This window comes from Argopecten irradians, chromosome 10 (assembly GCF_041381155.1).
Source record: "Argopecten irradians isolate NY chromosome 10, Ai_NY, whole genome shotgun sequence".
Taxonomy (NCBI): Eukaryota; Metazoa; Mollusca; class Bivalvia; order Pectinida; family Pectinidae; genus Argopecten; species Argopecten irradians.
Genome location: NC_091143.1, coordinates 36,293,653 through 36,312,158, shown reverse-complemented (window position 1 = coordinate 36,312,158; position 18,506 = coordinate 36,293,653). Strand labels below are relative to the sequence as shown.

Here is an 18,506-nt window from a genome sequence, read left to right as displayed (position 1 = left end):
CAGGAAGTTGTTCTTACAGACAGGTACAGGCTGTATGTTATTTCCAATTGTATGGAACAATAGATAAATATTTTTTATGATCTTTTTATGATTTACAGGAAGTTGTTCTTACAGACAGGTATAGGCTTTTTTAAACAATAGATAAATATGCTGTCTGATCTTTGATTTACAGGAAGTTGTTATAGGACTTACAGACAGGTACAGACTGTATGTTAACGATACAGAGGTAAGTATTCCTGGTTAGGGTGTAGAAGTGGGTAGGCATATATCATTATATGGGCAGAAACAATGAAATGAGACTGATTCTTTAATTTTCTGTGTTGTAAAGCCCCTTTGCCTTGATTTCTAATTTCTTTGTAACTTTTATTTTATAATAAAATAAAATTACTAACTTATACTTTAAAGGCCCACTACCTTTCTAAAACAAAAAAATAAAATCTTAAAAACATTAGTAACATAGAGAAAATATATATTGATGGCCTAAGATGAGATTACAATGCCAAACAAATGCAAGATTTCCTGCGAAACTATGTTTACATTGAAAATTCATTTCGCTGTTTGGCCGTCTGGCAGTGATAGTCAACTAATGCTTGGTGATTACGATGATGGCGGAAAACATAATACGACCAGCGTTATAAAAATTAACATTTAAATTAATTATTAAATTGAATTGTTCAGAAGGTGAAATATTAATGATAAGCTAATAATTTTTCCGTCTCTACAAAATTATCATTCTTGTTTTACATTCCAATTTTAAAAATGAAAATCCGTTTCGGAATGATAGTGAGCCTTTAAAGATAAAAGATTTTTATAGCTATATTTTATATGGTTGTCATGTTCCCCTATACATGTGTGATGAAATATTTCCCATTAGAAAAAACTGAGAAAAGAACATTCTTACAGTGGGCTAACAAAGAGTATTCTATGATATGTGTCAAGATATTTCTGGGATATTTTTTGCTGGTCTTTCTGTCATAATATTTCATGTAATAATGTGATGTCATCAATACATGCCGCGTAACTACGGCGTGCATTGTCGATGACATTATCAATTTTGACGCATAACGACATTCCATTGATCACAGCGGAATGAAAAAGCTGACGTTAGAGTGAGGTAACATTATTAGCTCACCTGGCCTGAAGGGCCGGTGAGCTTATGTCATGGTGCGGCGTCGGACCGTCGTCCTTCCGTCCGTCCATCCGTCACATCCATGGGTGCAGGGGAACAGAACTTGTATAAATTTTGGTTCTGACCCCCCGGGGGCAGGAGGGGTGGGACCCAATAGTGGAATTTGAGGTAAATCCTATATATCGCTACTTGTCCTAGAGTTCTGCATGGAATGTAACTAAATTTGGCCACAAACATCATTGGAGGAAGGGGAACAGAATTTGTATAAATTTTGTCTCTGACCCCCAGGAGGGCTGGAGAGGCGGGGCCCAATATGGGAATTATAGGTTAATCCTATAAATCGCTACTTGTCCAAGACTTCTGCATGGATTGTAACCAAATTTGGCCACAAACATTCTTGGGGGAAGGGGAACAGAATTTGTGTAAATTTTGGCTCTAACTTCCAGGGAGCAGGAGGGATGGGGTCTAAAAGGGGAATTAGAGGTAAATATTCAAATTCCTTCAGAAAAAAAACAACGAACCTGTATTCAGAACATTACTTGGCATTTCAAACCAGGTGAGCGATACAGGCCCTCTGGGCCTCTTGTTTAATGTCATTCCATCACCAATAGAAACAATAGTTTCGCACGATATCAGGTATCACATGGTACATGAATTAATCCAATTATTATGTGAATCTACAGGTAGCATCAAACTGCACCTCCCTAGCTGTCCACAGTGAATATCTCCTTCTGACAACGCTAACTCACACATGTCGCTGTATCAGCAGGCAGACTAAGGTTCAAGGTCAGTCACCAAATGTCAAAGGTCAAACTTAGGCTAAAATGTTTCAGTATTCATACTTGTCACAGATCAATCTAGCTCTGATGTATTACCGTTTATCGGTGAATTTCCCCTTAAGGAATGAATTCCCCTCTGGCCTAAAATTCCCCAGAAGATTTAAAAAATTCCCCATTTTAAGCTAAAAAGTTACCGTTTTTGTAACACAATTTCCCCTGTGACTTATTTTTCATTATCTATTTAGACTTTCGTTTGCAAATTTCTTCATGTTTATCAGACAGCTACTGCATATTTTATGATAAACTCAAAATTTTCATTATTGAGCTTAATATCTTGCTTTACTAAATCTAAAAAAAAAAAAAATAGTTGTTTTACAGTACTTTTTTGTCAAAATGAATATAATGTTGGACCAAAATAAGAAGAATCAAATTCCCCTATATTTCACCAAGCTTTTCCCCTATTTTGAAAAAGGGTAGTTTCCCCAAAAACCTAGATTGATCCCTGCTTGTATTTGTGTGAGACTTTTTGTCGACTACAGTATACACATGTCACATTTAATTTCAAAAACAATTTCAAAAATTATCATAATATATATTCAGTGTAAAAGTGTAGTTGAATATACAGACAAAACTGTCTATAAAGATTACTCAATGGACAACGAAAAATAGGTCTTTATATCATGTGTTCTTAATATTTAAAAAGTAGTCTTTATACAGAGGTGATCGCTGAGATAGGTTTGGCTGCATGGTGAAAATTTTTATTGAGACTATAAACTTTGTTAGAGTTATTATAACTCTAACAAAGTTTATAGTCTCAATAAAAAAGGGCGCTGGGAATTAAGGGCAGGGCGCCGCACCCTGCTAACCCGACCTAGCTGGAACACTGTTATAGAAGTTCAAGTATTCAGCTGTATTATTGAATAACAATTTCTCCAATACTGAAATGTAGGAATCATCCTCAGAGATAGGTTCAAGATTTAAATGGTATTAGAATCCAACTTTGATTTATTTTACAGTTTTGCCAACTCTGTCAGATGGAAAGGCTCATCCGTTTGATGAGAGTGTGTACGCCGTGTGGAGAGAGGGTCCAGAATTGTGTGTGTTGTCCACGACGACACTAAGCTTGTGCTACAGATGCCGCGTGGTAACCTAGAAACGATACACCCTCGTGCTTTAGTGTTGTCTGCAGTCAGAAAGTACTTAGACAGGTAATTAAAAGGATTTCATGATTAGTGGAAGTCGTTATAAACAGAACTTACAAGGTTAGAATGCTTAATTTTTTTTTAAAGATATAACAGCACTATAATCTCTAAACAATAGACAGTGCATGTTGAGTAGACCTCACTAGAAGACCACCTGGCTATAAAGATCACCTGGCTATAAAGACCACCTGGCTATAAAGACCACCTGGATATAAGGAACACCTGGCTATAAAAACCACCTGGATATAAGGAACACGCGGCTATAGAGACCACCTGGCTATAGAGACCACCTGGCTATAGAGACCACCTGGATATAAGGACCACCTGGATATAAAGACCACCTGGATATAAAGACCACCTGGCTATAAAGACAACCTGGCTATAGAGACCACCTGGATATAAGGACCACCTGGCTATAGAGACCATCTGGCTATAAAGACCACCTGGATATAAGGAACACTTGGCTATAGAGACCACCTGGCTATAGAGACCAACTGGCTGTAAAGACCACCTGGATGTAAAGACCACCTGGCTATAAAGACCACCTGGCTATAAAGACCACCTGGATATAAGGACCACCTGGCTATAGAGACCACCTGGCTATAAAGACCACCTGGATATAAGGAACACCTGGCTATAGAGACCACCTGGATATAAGGACCACCTGGATATAAAGACCACCTGGATATAAAGACCACCTGGCTATAAAGACCACCTGGCTATAGAGACCACCTGGATATAAGGACCACCTGGCTATAGAGACCATCTGGCTATAAAGACCACCTGGATATAAGGAACACTTGGCTATAGAGACCACCTGGATATAAAGACCACCTGGCTATAAAGACCACCTGGCTATAGAGACCACCTGGCTATAAAGACCACATGGATATAAGGAACACCTGGCTATAAAGACCACCTGGCTATAGAGACCACCTGGCTATAAAGACCACCTGGATATAAAGACCACCTGGCTATAAAGACCACCTGGCTATAAAGACCACCTGGATATAAGGACCACCTGGCTATATGGCTATAGACCACCTGGCTATAAAGACCACCTGGATATAAGGAACACCGCCTGGCTATAGAGACCACCTGGATATAGAGACCAACTGGCTATAAAGACCACCTGGATATAAAGACCACCTGGATATAAAGACCACCTGGCTATAAAGACCACTCTTCCTCTGTCATCTGGGTGGTCTTTTTAGACAGGTTTGATTGTACATGTAATTATGAGATACATGGTTTGATGTGTGCTGAGAAATTGACCAGTCTGTGCTGTTACAACTTTGGCCTGATTTTATAAAAAAAATAGTTCAGTGAGATACCAATAGATCCTACAAAACTATATTATGGTTTATGAAATGATAAACTCACAATAAAGAAATAGACGAACATGTTAAATATTAATTTAATGACATTTTGTTTTACATGTATTTTGTTTTGGTCTTTAACCTTTCCAGGTTGGAGTTCGGTAAAGCTTTTGTGTGTATGAGGAAACATCGTCTGAATCTTAACCTGATATACGACCACTGTCCTCAAAGTTTCCTTGACAACGTTCAAAATTTTGTTCAGCAAGTCGCAGTGGTGGACTACATCAACCTTTTCCTAACAGATCTTAGGTAACTTTTCATGTTTCATCAGTTCTTGAATTTGGAGCCACTTTCCAATGTACGTAGATGTCATATATTTTCTTTCCCCAATCTGAAATTTTTTGAGGCTCTAAAGCACTATACTCTAAGTTCATTTAGGCAAGAGGTAAACAACCTAATCATTTACATACGATAGGGGACTTATATTACCCAAATTAGCCTGTTTATAATGATGACTGATCTGTTTGTTTAACAGCATTGTCCCTCCACAGACAAGAATCTTGTAATGTTGATCATGTATTAGATTCTTCTTCGCCTCACCCAATACAAATTACTTTTAGACCCAATATCTTTCCATATTAGATTACTAACAAACTGTAACTAATATTAGGTTCACGTTATACACCAAATATTTCTTGTTAATAGAGAGGAGGATTGTACCGTCACTATGTACACTGCCGCCTACAACCGGTCAGCCCCTGTTGGGGACGACGCAACTGACCGAGTCAGTAAAGTCGACAAAGTTTGTGATATAGTGAGAGAAGCGCTGGTCACTTTAAACGAAAAGAAGTAAGTGTGAACAATGGTCATGGTAACCTTCTTTAGTTGTTTGATGTTCTGACAACTTAAATAGTTTTCCCCCTAAAGTTGCATTTGAACTCTTTCAATTCTTGAACTGGACTAGTTCATTATGAAATTATAGGGGTGGATGATTTAGCTAAGTAAACAGATGAGAGATTATAATGATGAGTGCATATAAACTTTAAATACATGTATTCATCATATGTGCAAGACACAGAAAAAGCCCAAATGGTTGATATTGAATAAAATATTACTTTAAAATGATTGAAACAGAAATGGAATCTAAGGATTCTTCAGATAAAAATCTCACCTTGAAGCAAGAGCTCTGAAGAAATCGTTTATGTGCATGATGTTGAGTTCAAATTTCTCTAGGGTCAGCTAATGAAATTATTCTGACTGTTCATGTATAGAAAATAAACAAAAATGAATCCAATTGATTAATAGAAATCTATTTGTGGTACAATGTATTTGGAATTAAAGCTGTAAATGCAAATATGCTATATTGGAATTTATGAATGTCTGTTTTGAAGTATGGTTTGTATTCTTCTGAATTGTGTTTCCCAGATACCTGCTGTCCATACTAACGTCATATGTACGTAAGACGACACCCGAGCTGGAGGCTGCCCTATTAATGGTTAGAAATCTCAGAGGTAAGCTTAACATTTTGCATTAGTACCACATTGTCAGGGGTAAAAATTGCACCCGAGTATCATCTGCACTGGGTTTTTTTTTTTTTATAGTTTTAAATAATAAATTTTTCTTTGATTGTGGCTTTCTGATTTGCCTATATATTTTTGCATTCCACTATAGTAAAAAAATCCGGGATTGGCGCAGAAATATGACGTTAACGTGACGTCGCAATAGAAACATTTACGTTGCATAATGATTTGACAATAATAATCCCTTTGAAAAATCAACGGAATCGTACGCATAAACTCGGATTCACACAGTTTGCAAACAAAATTTCTTTCATACCCCGATGAAATTAAAAAATAGTGACTTCAATGCTTAAATAACTAATTCTCTGACACTGAATAAAACTGTGAACCACAATGACGGTAGTTGAGTGGTAAAGATGACTGACATTCTATTCCACAGCCCAAGTGAGGGTATTTCTTAACAGCTACAGTGGTTGGTAGTTCTCAGTTACTCTTCCCATGCTTCTTTCAACTCTAAATCCTGATAATTGTTAAAATTGATAATAATTTAACTATTGATTTCCATTAAACCATAGCTAATCCAGGTGACCAACAGACCATGTCTGCAGAGGAAGTCCTTAAATACCTCGTCTTCCTTGTGGATGTCAATGAAATGTTTGATGTCGCCTTGGGAACCTACGACTTTGACCTAGTTCTGATGGTCGCTGAAAAATCACAGAAGGTTAGTGTGTAGGGAAAGTTCCTTGTAGGGAAAAACACTTTTACAAATACTACCACAAATTCACATATTTTTGTCTCTGTGTTAATATTTTACCACAATCTACACTAGATATTTATACAAATGTACTAAAATATGATTCATTCTCCTTCATTCTCATAGAATTGACACGAATTCACTTATCTGTTTTTACAGCGGTTCGAGGAAATGAGACGTGAATTTCTTAGAATATGTTGTGCTAGTATGAAATAAAAAGAAGTTAAAAAGAGATATGGTTATTAGAACACAAGGACAACTAGGGCTACATAAGGAGATATGTACCATGAAGTCCTGAGTAGTGTACATCATGATCCTGTTACAAGGAGATTCTGTTGTGTTATAGTATGAACCTTATCAGTTTCGTGAGATACAAATTTTGTAATTTTGTGAGAAAGACACATGAATTGAAATGTTTTGCAAATAATTCTATGTATGATTGTCAGTAATAGCCTTGGATATGAAATATGTATTTGTGAATATGTTGACTTGAAATATTATTTTTTTTCAGGAAAATTAATTTTGTGGTTTACAATACAAATTATATTTAGCTTGTAATTTGTTATCTGTGAAATTAGAAATAAGGTTACCGCAGCTTTAACAGTTATATACCTTATATGACACTTGACCTTATTTATCCTGTAGGATCCCAAGGAATATATTCCCTTCCTAAACCAGCTCCGTAAGCTGACTGGTCACTTCCAACTGTATACAATCGACGAGCACCTGAAGCGCTACAGCAAGGCCTTGATACACATCAGTAAATGTGGTACGTGTATCACTAGTACATATACAGACATTCTCCTATCACAATCCTAAAACATTTGTAGTTTCTGATCATGTTTGGCTCTCCACAAATTGGACTTGTTTCAAGTTACTGAAAATCAGCTTTCTTTTAATTTCAAAACAAGTCCACATAGATTAACATTTGTGAATTTAAAACTTGATTGGAATATAAATAATGAAGATATTAATTCACTGAGTTAAACTTTTGTTTATATATATACTTATACCGTGAAATTTACAAAAGTAAATTACAAGCAAAAGAAAGTTGATAAGACGCTAGGCAAAATGAAACCATAGCACACTTTCTTCTTTGTGATATTCTATCAGATTTGCACCATTCATATTTTTTTTTATCGTAGCTAAATACTTTTTTTTGTCTGTTTTGCTGGAATTAATGCTAGTGAGCTTCTGGCACAAAAGAATATACAGGTATAGAGTTTGTCTACCACTAGGCAGATATACTTTCCATGTATTCATTGACTTTTATTTTCCTAGGACCAGAGCACTTTGAGACTTGCAAGACACTGATACAGAAACACAGACTTTACACTGAGGCCCTTCAGTTGTTCCCAGTGACGTCTGTAGAGTTCAAGGTAGGAGACTTTGTCTGTATTAGAAATTATTTATAGGAAACAGGGGAGATAATTGAAAAACGCGACATGTGGATAAAACCGATTATGACACAAGGAAGTGTAGAAAAACACATTTATAATGACCACGCTTACAACCGGTTCTTGGTTATAACGTAGAAATTTCATTCTTGTCATGGAACCTGTTGTATGTTTGCAATATTTGTATAGCGAACTCTGCTTGTAACAAAGTAATTTCAAAGGTCTCTAGAGATATAGTATAACCATATTTTACTGTGTATGGGATTAAGTGGCAAGAAAGAAACAGATATACCATACAGTCGATTATTTTTGCATGGTTAATTTGTTTTTGTGGTTTTATAGGACATTGGTAGGATCACAAAAGTTTGATCCTAAAATACTGAGATATGTATGAATTATATATACATGTACCCTTAAAGATGCTCCACCGCCGATAGAGCATAAATGATATTCATCATTTGAACAATAATTGGTGTTTAATCGTGTATATAATAGTCTAATTAACACAAAAAATAATATAAATGATTTATTTTGCTTTTGGTGCATGCACATTCATTTCATATAGGATATAGTGTACGGAATTTTTTCGGGATGCAATTAATTGTTTTTTATATTTTTAACCTGAAATAAAGTTAAAAGTTCAAACTTTTCAATGGTGGTTATGGTGTAAAGTAAGTAACTTTTGTAACTGAAGAAAAATACTAAATCGTCTGCTCCTGTTTTTAATAGTGAAAAAATACCATTTGTCAGCGGTGGAGTATCTTTAAGATTTCGAAATAGCTCAAATTTGATCTTATCATTTTAAGTCAAAGTCACAAATATTGTTATTCACAAAAATAAACAGCTATGTTTATGGTATATAGTAAAAAACAAGGGAGATGAATGATACATTTAAAATTAAAAAAATAAAAGGTGGATGGATAGATCTTAAAACAGAAAAGAGAAATAAAATGGCGAAGTGGCAGGGGAAATAAAGAGTAGGGAAGATAAGAAAGGTGCAAGTCGAACAATTATTTTATTTTTGGAATTTCTTTTCAGAGTATTGCAAAGATATATGGTGACTATTTATCAGAGAAGGGACGCCATGTTGATGCAGGAATAATGTATATCAAGGCAGAAGAGTGGGAGATAGCCCTCAATGAATTCAAGGAAAGTCTACAGTGGCGACAAGTCTTTTGTATGACCGCAAGACTCAAGTACAGCTCAGACACTGAGGCTGATGTTGCTCGCAAACTTGCAGGTACAGTTTCTATTCTTAATACCTACAACGTTATTGTCAACTTGATTGTAAATGATAATACAGATAAAAACAGATTAATCTATAGATTAAGCATACCATAGACTTGTACACTGTTATAATGAACATCTGGCGACCAGCGGAATTACTTTGCTATAAGTATACAATCATATAGTTTTGGGGCTTGACAAAGGGGCAGATCGCCTCAAAAATTCAACAATATTCTGTCCACACTGTTAGAATTACTTCTTTTATCACATAACTGGCCCGTCCAGCTATGTCATACAGCCATGGCAAAAATATCGTAAGACACATGTGTAATAACACTATAATTGTGACGTCACAGGTAGTTTTGACGTCATAATCAAAATATGACGTCACATGATTGTCTCAGTAGATAAATAAATATTAACCAATTTTCTTCAAATATGATAACAAAGTTAAATGTCTTAAGGGCTCAACCAAGTTGGATCGCCACTTGCGATGGACCTTATTTAGCAGTTATGGCCCTTTGAATTAATATAAAAAAGTCATTTTCTGCCATTTCTCTGCAATAACTCTAATAAATATTAATCGATTTTCTTCAAACTTGGTAACAAGGTCAAATGCCTTAAGGGCTTGGCCAAGTTCGATTGCCACTTTTGGCCGACATGATGTAGTGGAGGTATGGCCCTTTGATGTACTAAAAATGTCATTTTCTGCCATTCCCTGTGCAATAATTGTTACAAATGTAAAACGATTTTCTTGTAAGTTAGTATTAGTTAGTATCGAAGTTAAATGCCTTAAGAGCTCAGCCAAGTTTAATAGCCACTTTCATTATTTTAAACATCTTACTTCCGAATAAGACTTCAGTTTATTTTTTCATATTTCAACCAAGGTAAAACCTAACCTCAATAATGTTTACCTACAATATGTCATGAAAGCGGGGGATGGAAATTCCACAAATTTGCTTGTTTATAGTTATGTAAGAAATAGAATCTTACACTCCTGGGTACGTAATATGAAATTTATCAAACTCATTAAATAAAGGCTCGTAGCATATCAAATTATTGAACTCGTTTGATAAATTATATATCACATAAGCACTCATGAAAGATCATTTGGACATCAAAGGTAGTTTTGACATCATAATCAATAAACAATGTCGCATGATTGTCTCAGTAGACGAAAACATCACATCCAAGCTGGATTTCTGCTATTTTATTTAGAGATGAAATCTAAAGTTTTATTTTTATTTCTTTTATTTAAAGTTATGTGATAAATAGAATCTTACACTCGTGGCTATGTGATATGAAATTTATTAAACTCATTAAATAATCTAATATGCCACTCGCCTAAAGGCTTGTGGCATATCAAATTATTGAACTTGTTTGATTAATTTTATATCACATAACTACTCATGAAAGATCCTCTATCGCCACAATATTTACAACTTCAAGTAATTTGTATCCTACAAACATGTGTTTATAAGGATCCAGTGTTATCTAGAAAACAACCATTGATATTACTTCCTTGACCCGTATATACATGTACAGTAAAACCCCTATAACTCGAACAGCAGGGGACCAGGTCAATAGTTCGAGGAATAGGGGGTTTTGTTACATAGATTATATAGGGACACGGTCGGGACCGTACGACCAGTTCGACGAATAGGAATCCGGGTTCGAGAGGGGTTTTACTGTAGTTAGAAATACATTTTACAAACATCTCATAGAAATTGATGGGGAATGAAATTTACTATTGTTAAACCATGAAGTTTTTGTTAGTGTGTTCGCTATAAACATGTTTTTATTGTAACTTTTATTTAAATATTTTTCAGAACAACTGAAGATGAAGAAACAATTCCAAGATGCTGCTCATGTCTTGGAACAATATGCAAAGGTAAGATTGTGAACTAAATTGGAGTTTTTAGCACACATAAAATTAATGTGATTGTTCAATAATTTTCAAAGTGAGCGATTTCGATTATCTGACACAATAGGATTTCTGAAATTCAGTGTTGAGTACTATTCTATTTTTTTTTTGTTACCATGGTTACCAGGATACAGAGGAGGCCATTGTCTGTCTTATAGATGGTTGTCTATGGGAGGAAGCTCTTAGACTGGTAAGTCTAGAATTCACTGACTTCATTCTCGTTTGATTTTAAGAAATATTTCAAATCTGTATAAAATTGATGGAATTTATTTGAAATTTTACATTCTTGCAATCCAAATGAACCCACACTTTAGATGTACCAAATCTTTGGAACCAAACAAATGTAACACTTCAGACACTTGCAGGACTATGTACATTTTATAAAGTTGACGACCAGACCATGTCCCTTTATATTTCATGTAACAAAACCCTGGATAGCTCGAACAGCTATTCGTGGAATACTCCTTTATTCCATGAACAGAATTATATCCCCATTTTATCAAAGACATAATATCAAACAATGTATTCATTGAACAGGTATTTGGCCCTTGAGAAATTTTCAAAAACTCATTTTTATGCAGTTTTAATTTTAATTTGATATTGCTATTATAAACCACTTTCATAAAAATTCAAAATGCTTAAAATCACTCTAATAACAGGAGGCCCAGAGGGCCTGTATCACTCACCTGGTTTGTAATGCCAAGTAATATTCTGAATAAAGGATCATTGTTCTTTTCTTAAGGAATTTAAAGATTTGCCTCTAAATTCCCTGTTGGCCCCAACTCTTTCTGCTCTAGGGTTTCAGAGCCGAAATTTATACAAGGATGCTTCTGGCCAAATTTGGTTACATACCATGCAGAACTCTATGACAAGTAGCGATTTAAAGGATTTACCTCTATTCCCTCTATTGGGCCCCGCCCCTCCTGCCCCTGGGGGATCAGAGCCAAAATTTGTACAAGTTCTGTTCCCCTTCCCCCAAGGATGTTTCTGGCCAAATTTGGTTACATTCTATGCAGAACTCTATGACAAGTAGCAATTTAAAGGATTTACCTCTATTCCCTCTATTGGGCCCCGCCCCTCCTGCCCCTGGGGGTCAGAGACAAAATTTATACAAGTTCTGTTCCCCTTCCCCCAAGGATGTTTCTGGCCAAATTTGGTTACATTCTATGCAGAACTCTATGACTAGTAACGATTTAAAGGATTTTCCTCTATTTCTTCTATTGGGCCCCGCCCTTCCTGCCCCCTGGGGGTCAGAGCCAAAATTTATACAAACTCTGTTCCCCTTCCCTCAAGGATGTTTGTGGCCAAATTTGGTTTCATTCCATGCAGAACTTTATGACTAGTAGCGATTTAGAGGAAATGTTGACGGACGGACGATGGACGAAGGACGCGGTGCCATGACATAAGCTCACCGGCCCTTCGGGCCAGGTGAGCTAAAAATGTCTCTGACATGCATTGTTTGTCATATTTTGAGACCAGGACATTTTGACTATCGATAATCGATCATGACCATCCTCGATGGGTCAAATACCCTGTATTCCTCCAAATGCCGTTTGAGTTATAGGGGTTTTACTGTATATATAAAATGTAACATATTTTGTTAACCAATGAATCATTTTTTTATGTCCAACAGATGTACAAATACAACAGAACAGACTTTATTGAAACAAACCTGATGGGTGCCCTCACAGAAAACTACAGTCAACAGATGGAACTACTGGATAGTTCCAAACTAGAATTCACAAAATACAAGAAACGTCTAGCTATAGTTAGAGAGGAGGCTCAAGTTTCAAAGAGAAAGCCCGACTGGGAATTTCTAGGTAGGCGTCGGCTCTTTTTTTGGTATCAGGACTAGGAATAATCCAGAGCTTATTATTAAAGGCTCAAGTTTCATCAATGGTTCTTAATTTACAGAAAAGCATTTTCTGAGCAGAGATAAGGGCATGCAAAATAAATATTCAATGTATTTATGTTTATGGTACACCTGCTGTCTATCAATCTGCTCGGGTACTACACAAGACTTGTATTTCTGTATATGCCATAATGTTAGCACCGACATTGAATATAGGTACACATGCGAGCATAATACATGGCTACTATACAAGCAGCTGACTGGCAGTTGAGGTATGTGTCATGTGTCAGTCAAACTGCCTGCGAAAGCTTGCACCTGAATGTTTGATCAGAAGCTCCATTTATTCTGACAATATGCCTGTGTACCCTATATAATAACTAATGTTGGGATATTTAACCTTAGCACAGCAAAACCTGTCTATAAAGACCATCCAAGAGACAGAAGGAAAAATGTCTTTATAGTCAGGTAGCCTTTACATTATACACAGGTTGAATTTTTTTTTTGGTACTCTAGAAAAGTAGTCTTTTTCAGAAGGTTGTCTTTATAAAGAGGTTGTCTTTATTCAGCAGGTGGTCTTTATACAGAGGTGATTGCTCAGGCAGGTTTGACTGTATGTACTATGTATATACCACATGTACCAATAATATATTAGCAGTCCCTGTGTGTATGTTAAGACATCGTGAATGACATGCTGTTGTAGAGAGTGGAGGAACCGGAAACATGGCAGATGCAGATTTATTTTCCGACACTAGTAGTGCCACAGGGGAGAGCATCCAGTCGTCCCGATATTCCTCGGAGTCTGGGCGCTCAGGACGCTTTTCACTATACAGTAGATCTTCAGGGTAAGAAGATGTAATATTACAGACTACTCTCAACTCTTCCAAAGCACAGGGGTTTGTAATGATTTATAATGGAAATAACAATAATAGAGAGTTGAAATCAATATGAAATAGAATTGAAATTATTCATTGTAAACCCCTGTGCCTGAAGTGCAGAAATTCAATATAAAACTTTGTTTGGACTTTACTTGTAAATTTTCATTTCATTGTTAAAAAAATGATGACTTTATTATTTTCAAAATGTTGAAGGAATAAACATTTTATTAGGAATATCACTGATAGTTTCTTTATTTTATTTAGAATGATTCATTTCATCTAAAATAATTAATTTTTCTTTGTTTTTCATACAAAAAAAGCTGGCTTTCTGATTGGCCAAATGTTTTTTTTGCATACCACTATGGAAAAAAAAAATCGAGAATGGCGCGCGAAACCCCGACGTTATAGTGATGCGTCAACAATTAGAGACATTGACGTTGCGTATTGATTCGGAAAAAAGAATCCCTTGAAAAACCACTATATATGTTACATTTAAACATACTTCATTTCATCAAATAGAGTATAAAATTAATTATAAGCATATGTCACTATTTTTTATTTTTTTTTTTAATTGTTTGCAAACTTTTGTGAGAATCCGCTAAAAAGTTTGCAAACAATTTTTTTATACCCGATTTGAAATGACACTCTTTGAATGACACTGCTAGCTGAATACATCCCTAATGACAAACATATAATCTTCTAAAACAATGGATGGAACATTTCATTTTAAAATTATAAGGGTGAGTTGAGTTTGTTAACCAGATGAGTATCTCTTTAATTTTTGCGCAGATCATCAGCAAAGAACAGGCGTAAGGCGGAACATAAAAAATGGAAGCTGAAGGAGGGAAGTCAGTATGAGGACTTTGCTCTCATCGCTGCCCTGGCGAAGATAATTAAGATGATAGATGATATGCGAGGTAGGTCTTTATACGGTTTATCAACTTATTTCCATGGCAACTTAATTTCACGTTATCACTTCCAACAACATTGAGTTGTTGTATTTGTAATAACAGTATTAATCATGTAGCTGTTTTCTTATCGCCATATACAAGAAGACATAACATGAATATACCGCAGTCTCCCAAAATACGCACCTCGCACAACATACACGCAACACACCGCATACATGGGAGGCTGTCCTTACATGACCATAGCTGTTAATAGGACGTTAATTAATCAAACAAACAAACAAGCACACACACGTGATAGATAATTTAGTATCATTCATTTGCTTATAGAGGGAAATACTGTTAGTTGTACATGTCATGTGTGAATACTGATCTCTCATCTGTGATGATCCCAACTGGTTTATTTGTGTTCTCTAGATTTGTGACTGTATCACATGACTAGGTATGCAGTAAAGCCTTGTTATGTACATCATATGAAACACGAGCCACCACTCCATGATTTGTTTTTATCAGCAGATTTCTCTTAGATAATAGACATCCTCAGTCAAACCTCAAAAAAATATGCTATAAGCGAATTAACTTCCTGTAAAAAGCATAATTCATATCCCCATAATCTGTATTTTACAGAGGAGACAAATGCATTACTGAGAGCTCTGCTACAGTTTCACCATGACAAACAGGCCGCAGAGTTACAGAGAACGTACGACCAGCTCCTTACCCTGATAGAGAGAGGAATTCCAGAGATCTGGAGAGATGGAGACGAGGAGAGAGAATTTCAGCCTGTGAGTCTTATATTATTTATATTGATCAGAGTTATTTGATGTCTATTTACTGTAAAACATGAAATGTTTGTGGAAACTTTTTTTCATGGTTTGTAACTTCCAAACTTTTAAAAATTTGAACTTTTTAAATCGCTTTTCGTCCATGGTCCATCCTTCTGTCCGGTCCGTCGTCGTCCGTCTGTCCGTTAACAATTCTTGTTATCGCTATTTCACAGAAAGTGCTGAAGGGATCTTTCTCAAATTTCATATGTAGGTTCTCCTAGGGCCCTAGTTGTGCATATTGCATTTTGGGACCAATTGGTCAACAAGATGGCCACCAGGAAGCCATCTTGGATTTTGATATTCAAAGTTTGTTATCGCTATTTATCAGAAAGTACTGAAGGGATCATTCTCAAATTTCATATGTAGGTTCCCCTAGGGCCCTTGTTGTGCGTATTGCATTTTGGGACTGATCGGTCAACAAGATGGCCACCAGGAAGCCATCTTGAATTTTGATTATTGAAGTTTGTTAGTGTTATATATCTCAGAGAGTACTGAATCAATCTGTCTCAAATTTAATATATAGTAATATGTAGTAAAAGTTTGAAAAGCAGAGAAAAGATCCTCTTTCCATTGTCAGACGTAGATTGTTCTTTGGTGGGCGCAAAGATCCCTCCAGGATCTCTTGTTTGTATTGGTGATTAATTGACAACCACGAAAAGAACATTTTTACACAAATCTTTCCTGTTATACAGTAATGTGTAAGGGAATATAGTGTAGTACAGTAAAACCTGTCTATAAAGGACACCAAAGGGACATTTAAAGAATAGACTTTTATTTTGTTGAGGTTATGAGTGTATAATGATAATGGAACATGTGTAAATTATGTAACCCCGGCGAAGCCAGGCCGGGTTACATAAAATTTACACGGGCTCCATATCATTATTACCTCATAACCTCAACAAAATAAAAATATATTCCTTATATTAACAGTTTTTCACGTAAATCAATATTATCTATTCTTGAATCGAGTCATTCATATTTTCCCACCAAAAGTGGGGTCATGACCCTGCATTGCTACGCCAGCAACTATTCTCGTAACAATAGAATCGCTGCACGTGTTGTACTATCATTATACACTGAAAATGATAATACTACAAAGCATGGTAATTGAGTCCATGTCAGTGCAAACTGTAAATATAGCAAAATATCCTTTATAGACAGGTGTTCTTTATACCAAGGTCAATTAAATAGTAAATTATACCCAATAGGGATTATAATTCGCAGGTTTTCAGCCTAGGGACTTGTAGAGAGGCATAAGTCTGTCCTTTATAAACGATTGTCCATTATATAGAGGAGTTTTATAGCAAATAATATAAATTTGTTTGAAGCAAATATATGATTTCCTTAAAGGCAAAACTTATTTGCCAAAATCTGGAAAATTTATTTCATTTGAAATTCAATTCCTATGGAGATAATTAATCATGATTTAAAAACATCTATCACTGTACAGACACTTGGACCATTAACTACAGCCAACAGTATAGCACAAGCAGTTCAGCGCGGCCAAACTCTGACAAGTTCTCAGGAAAAACTAGGTAAGTCACCTGTTAAAAAACATATACAAGATACATTCAAATGTCAAAATATGTAATAATCTGGTTTTTTGCTTGTTGACATAATTAAGCTTTGTTTTGCTTTTAACGTCTGCACTATCAGTACCACATTCCATAGAGTTTTTTCCAAATGCAATTAATTACTTTTGTTCTGAAATGAAATAGAAAGCTAAAACTTAATAATGATAGCAATAATGCAAAGTAAATAACTTTTGTTACTGAAGGAAAAAAATACTCATTCATCTTCTCCTGTATTTAATAGATATAAATTACCATTTGTCACCTTTAATATACAAAATAACTTAATAACCAGTGTTGGACGCTAATTAAAAGTCTTATATAGGTTAAGGTTTTCTGATATTTAACCTCCTAACCCTTCACCTCTGGAAGTCAAGGTTTCAGACATTCCTTGGCACTGAACCTGACACGTCTGTAAAGTTAAAAAGGTGTTAAATGAAATATTTTACATAGGAGAGAAACATGTATTCCTATCAGGGACCCTCCAAATTCTGGTACATATAGTACATATCAAATGAAGCAGTCCAGTCCAGCACTACAATTATATAATGTATCTAGTTTCTTTTGCTTTCAATTTCTGTCTCTTACTCCTAATATATGGGACAAAGAAGTAATTTGAACCGTGTGGATCCCGTGTCATCTGGAAAATCCTGTTGATATTACTTCTTTGACCCTTACTCCTTATATATGTATGTTACAGATCCAGTTATTCGTATACCGCCAAATCTCCGTAAGGAAGTCAGCTGGAAACTGCATGTGTTGGACTCAGGTTCTGCCAAGACTTGACTCTGTTATCTCTATGGAACTAATATATAGCTAGTGCAATATTCAATTCTAAGTGAATGGAGGACATGACTTGAATGGGAAATATCGAGGTTATAAACATTTAATGTTTGATATCTGTACTTAAGGATGTCTTAATGTATAGAATGAAGGTAAATAAATATGTCTCTTTAAAATTAATGGGAACATTTGAAAATAATATGGCCGATTAATTAAACAATTCATGTATAAGAATGGTGATCTGATTTCTATATTCTGACAAAGCTCATTGACATGGCAATACCTTCTCTGAACAACCCAGCACTAAGGACCTTCCCATGAAATAAGATCCTGATCAGATCAACAGTGCCCTGGCTGTCTTACATGTCGTATTAGTCATAACAAGTCTTCCAAATATGGCATATAACTCCTTTAAACCTGATAAATTATAAATCCACACCAA

The 18,506-nt window shown here is 35.6% G+C and overlaps 1 protein-coding gene across 1 annotated transcript in view; it reads left to right on the top strand.

The window, feature by feature from the left end:
• LOC138333781 (elongator complex protein 1-like) overlaps nucleotides 1-18,298 on the top strand; it is a 34,111-nt gene extending 15,813 nt beyond the window's left edge. The window contains 19 exon segments of the mRNA XM_069282365.1: nucleotides 173-226; nucleotides 1,813-1,915; nucleotides 2,925-2,971; nucleotides 2,974-3,116; nucleotides 4,580-4,738; nucleotides 5,135-5,278; nucleotides 5,855-5,940; nucleotides 6,525-6,670; nucleotides 7,349-7,472; nucleotides 7,985-8,082; nucleotides 9,139-9,340; nucleotides 11,157-11,218; nucleotides 11,379-11,441; nucleotides 12,885-13,071; nucleotides 13,804-13,945; nucleotides 14,768-14,895; nucleotides 15,514-15,668; nucleotides 17,161-17,245; nucleotides 17,982-18,298. Coding sequence (XP_069138466.1) covers nucleotides 173-226; nucleotides 1,813-1,915; nucleotides 2,925-2,971; nucleotides 2,974-3,116; nucleotides 4,580-4,738; nucleotides 5,135-5,278; nucleotides 5,855-5,940; nucleotides 6,525-6,670; nucleotides 7,349-7,472; nucleotides 7,985-8,082; nucleotides 9,139-9,340; nucleotides 11,157-11,218; nucleotides 11,379-11,441; nucleotides 12,885-13,071; nucleotides 13,804-13,945; nucleotides 14,768-14,895; nucleotides 15,514-15,668; nucleotides 17,161-17,245; nucleotides 17,982-18,067 — 2,214 coding nt within the window. The 3' untranslated portion in view covers nucleotides 18,068-18,298.
• Nucleotides 18,299-18,506: the final 208 nt, after the last annotated feature.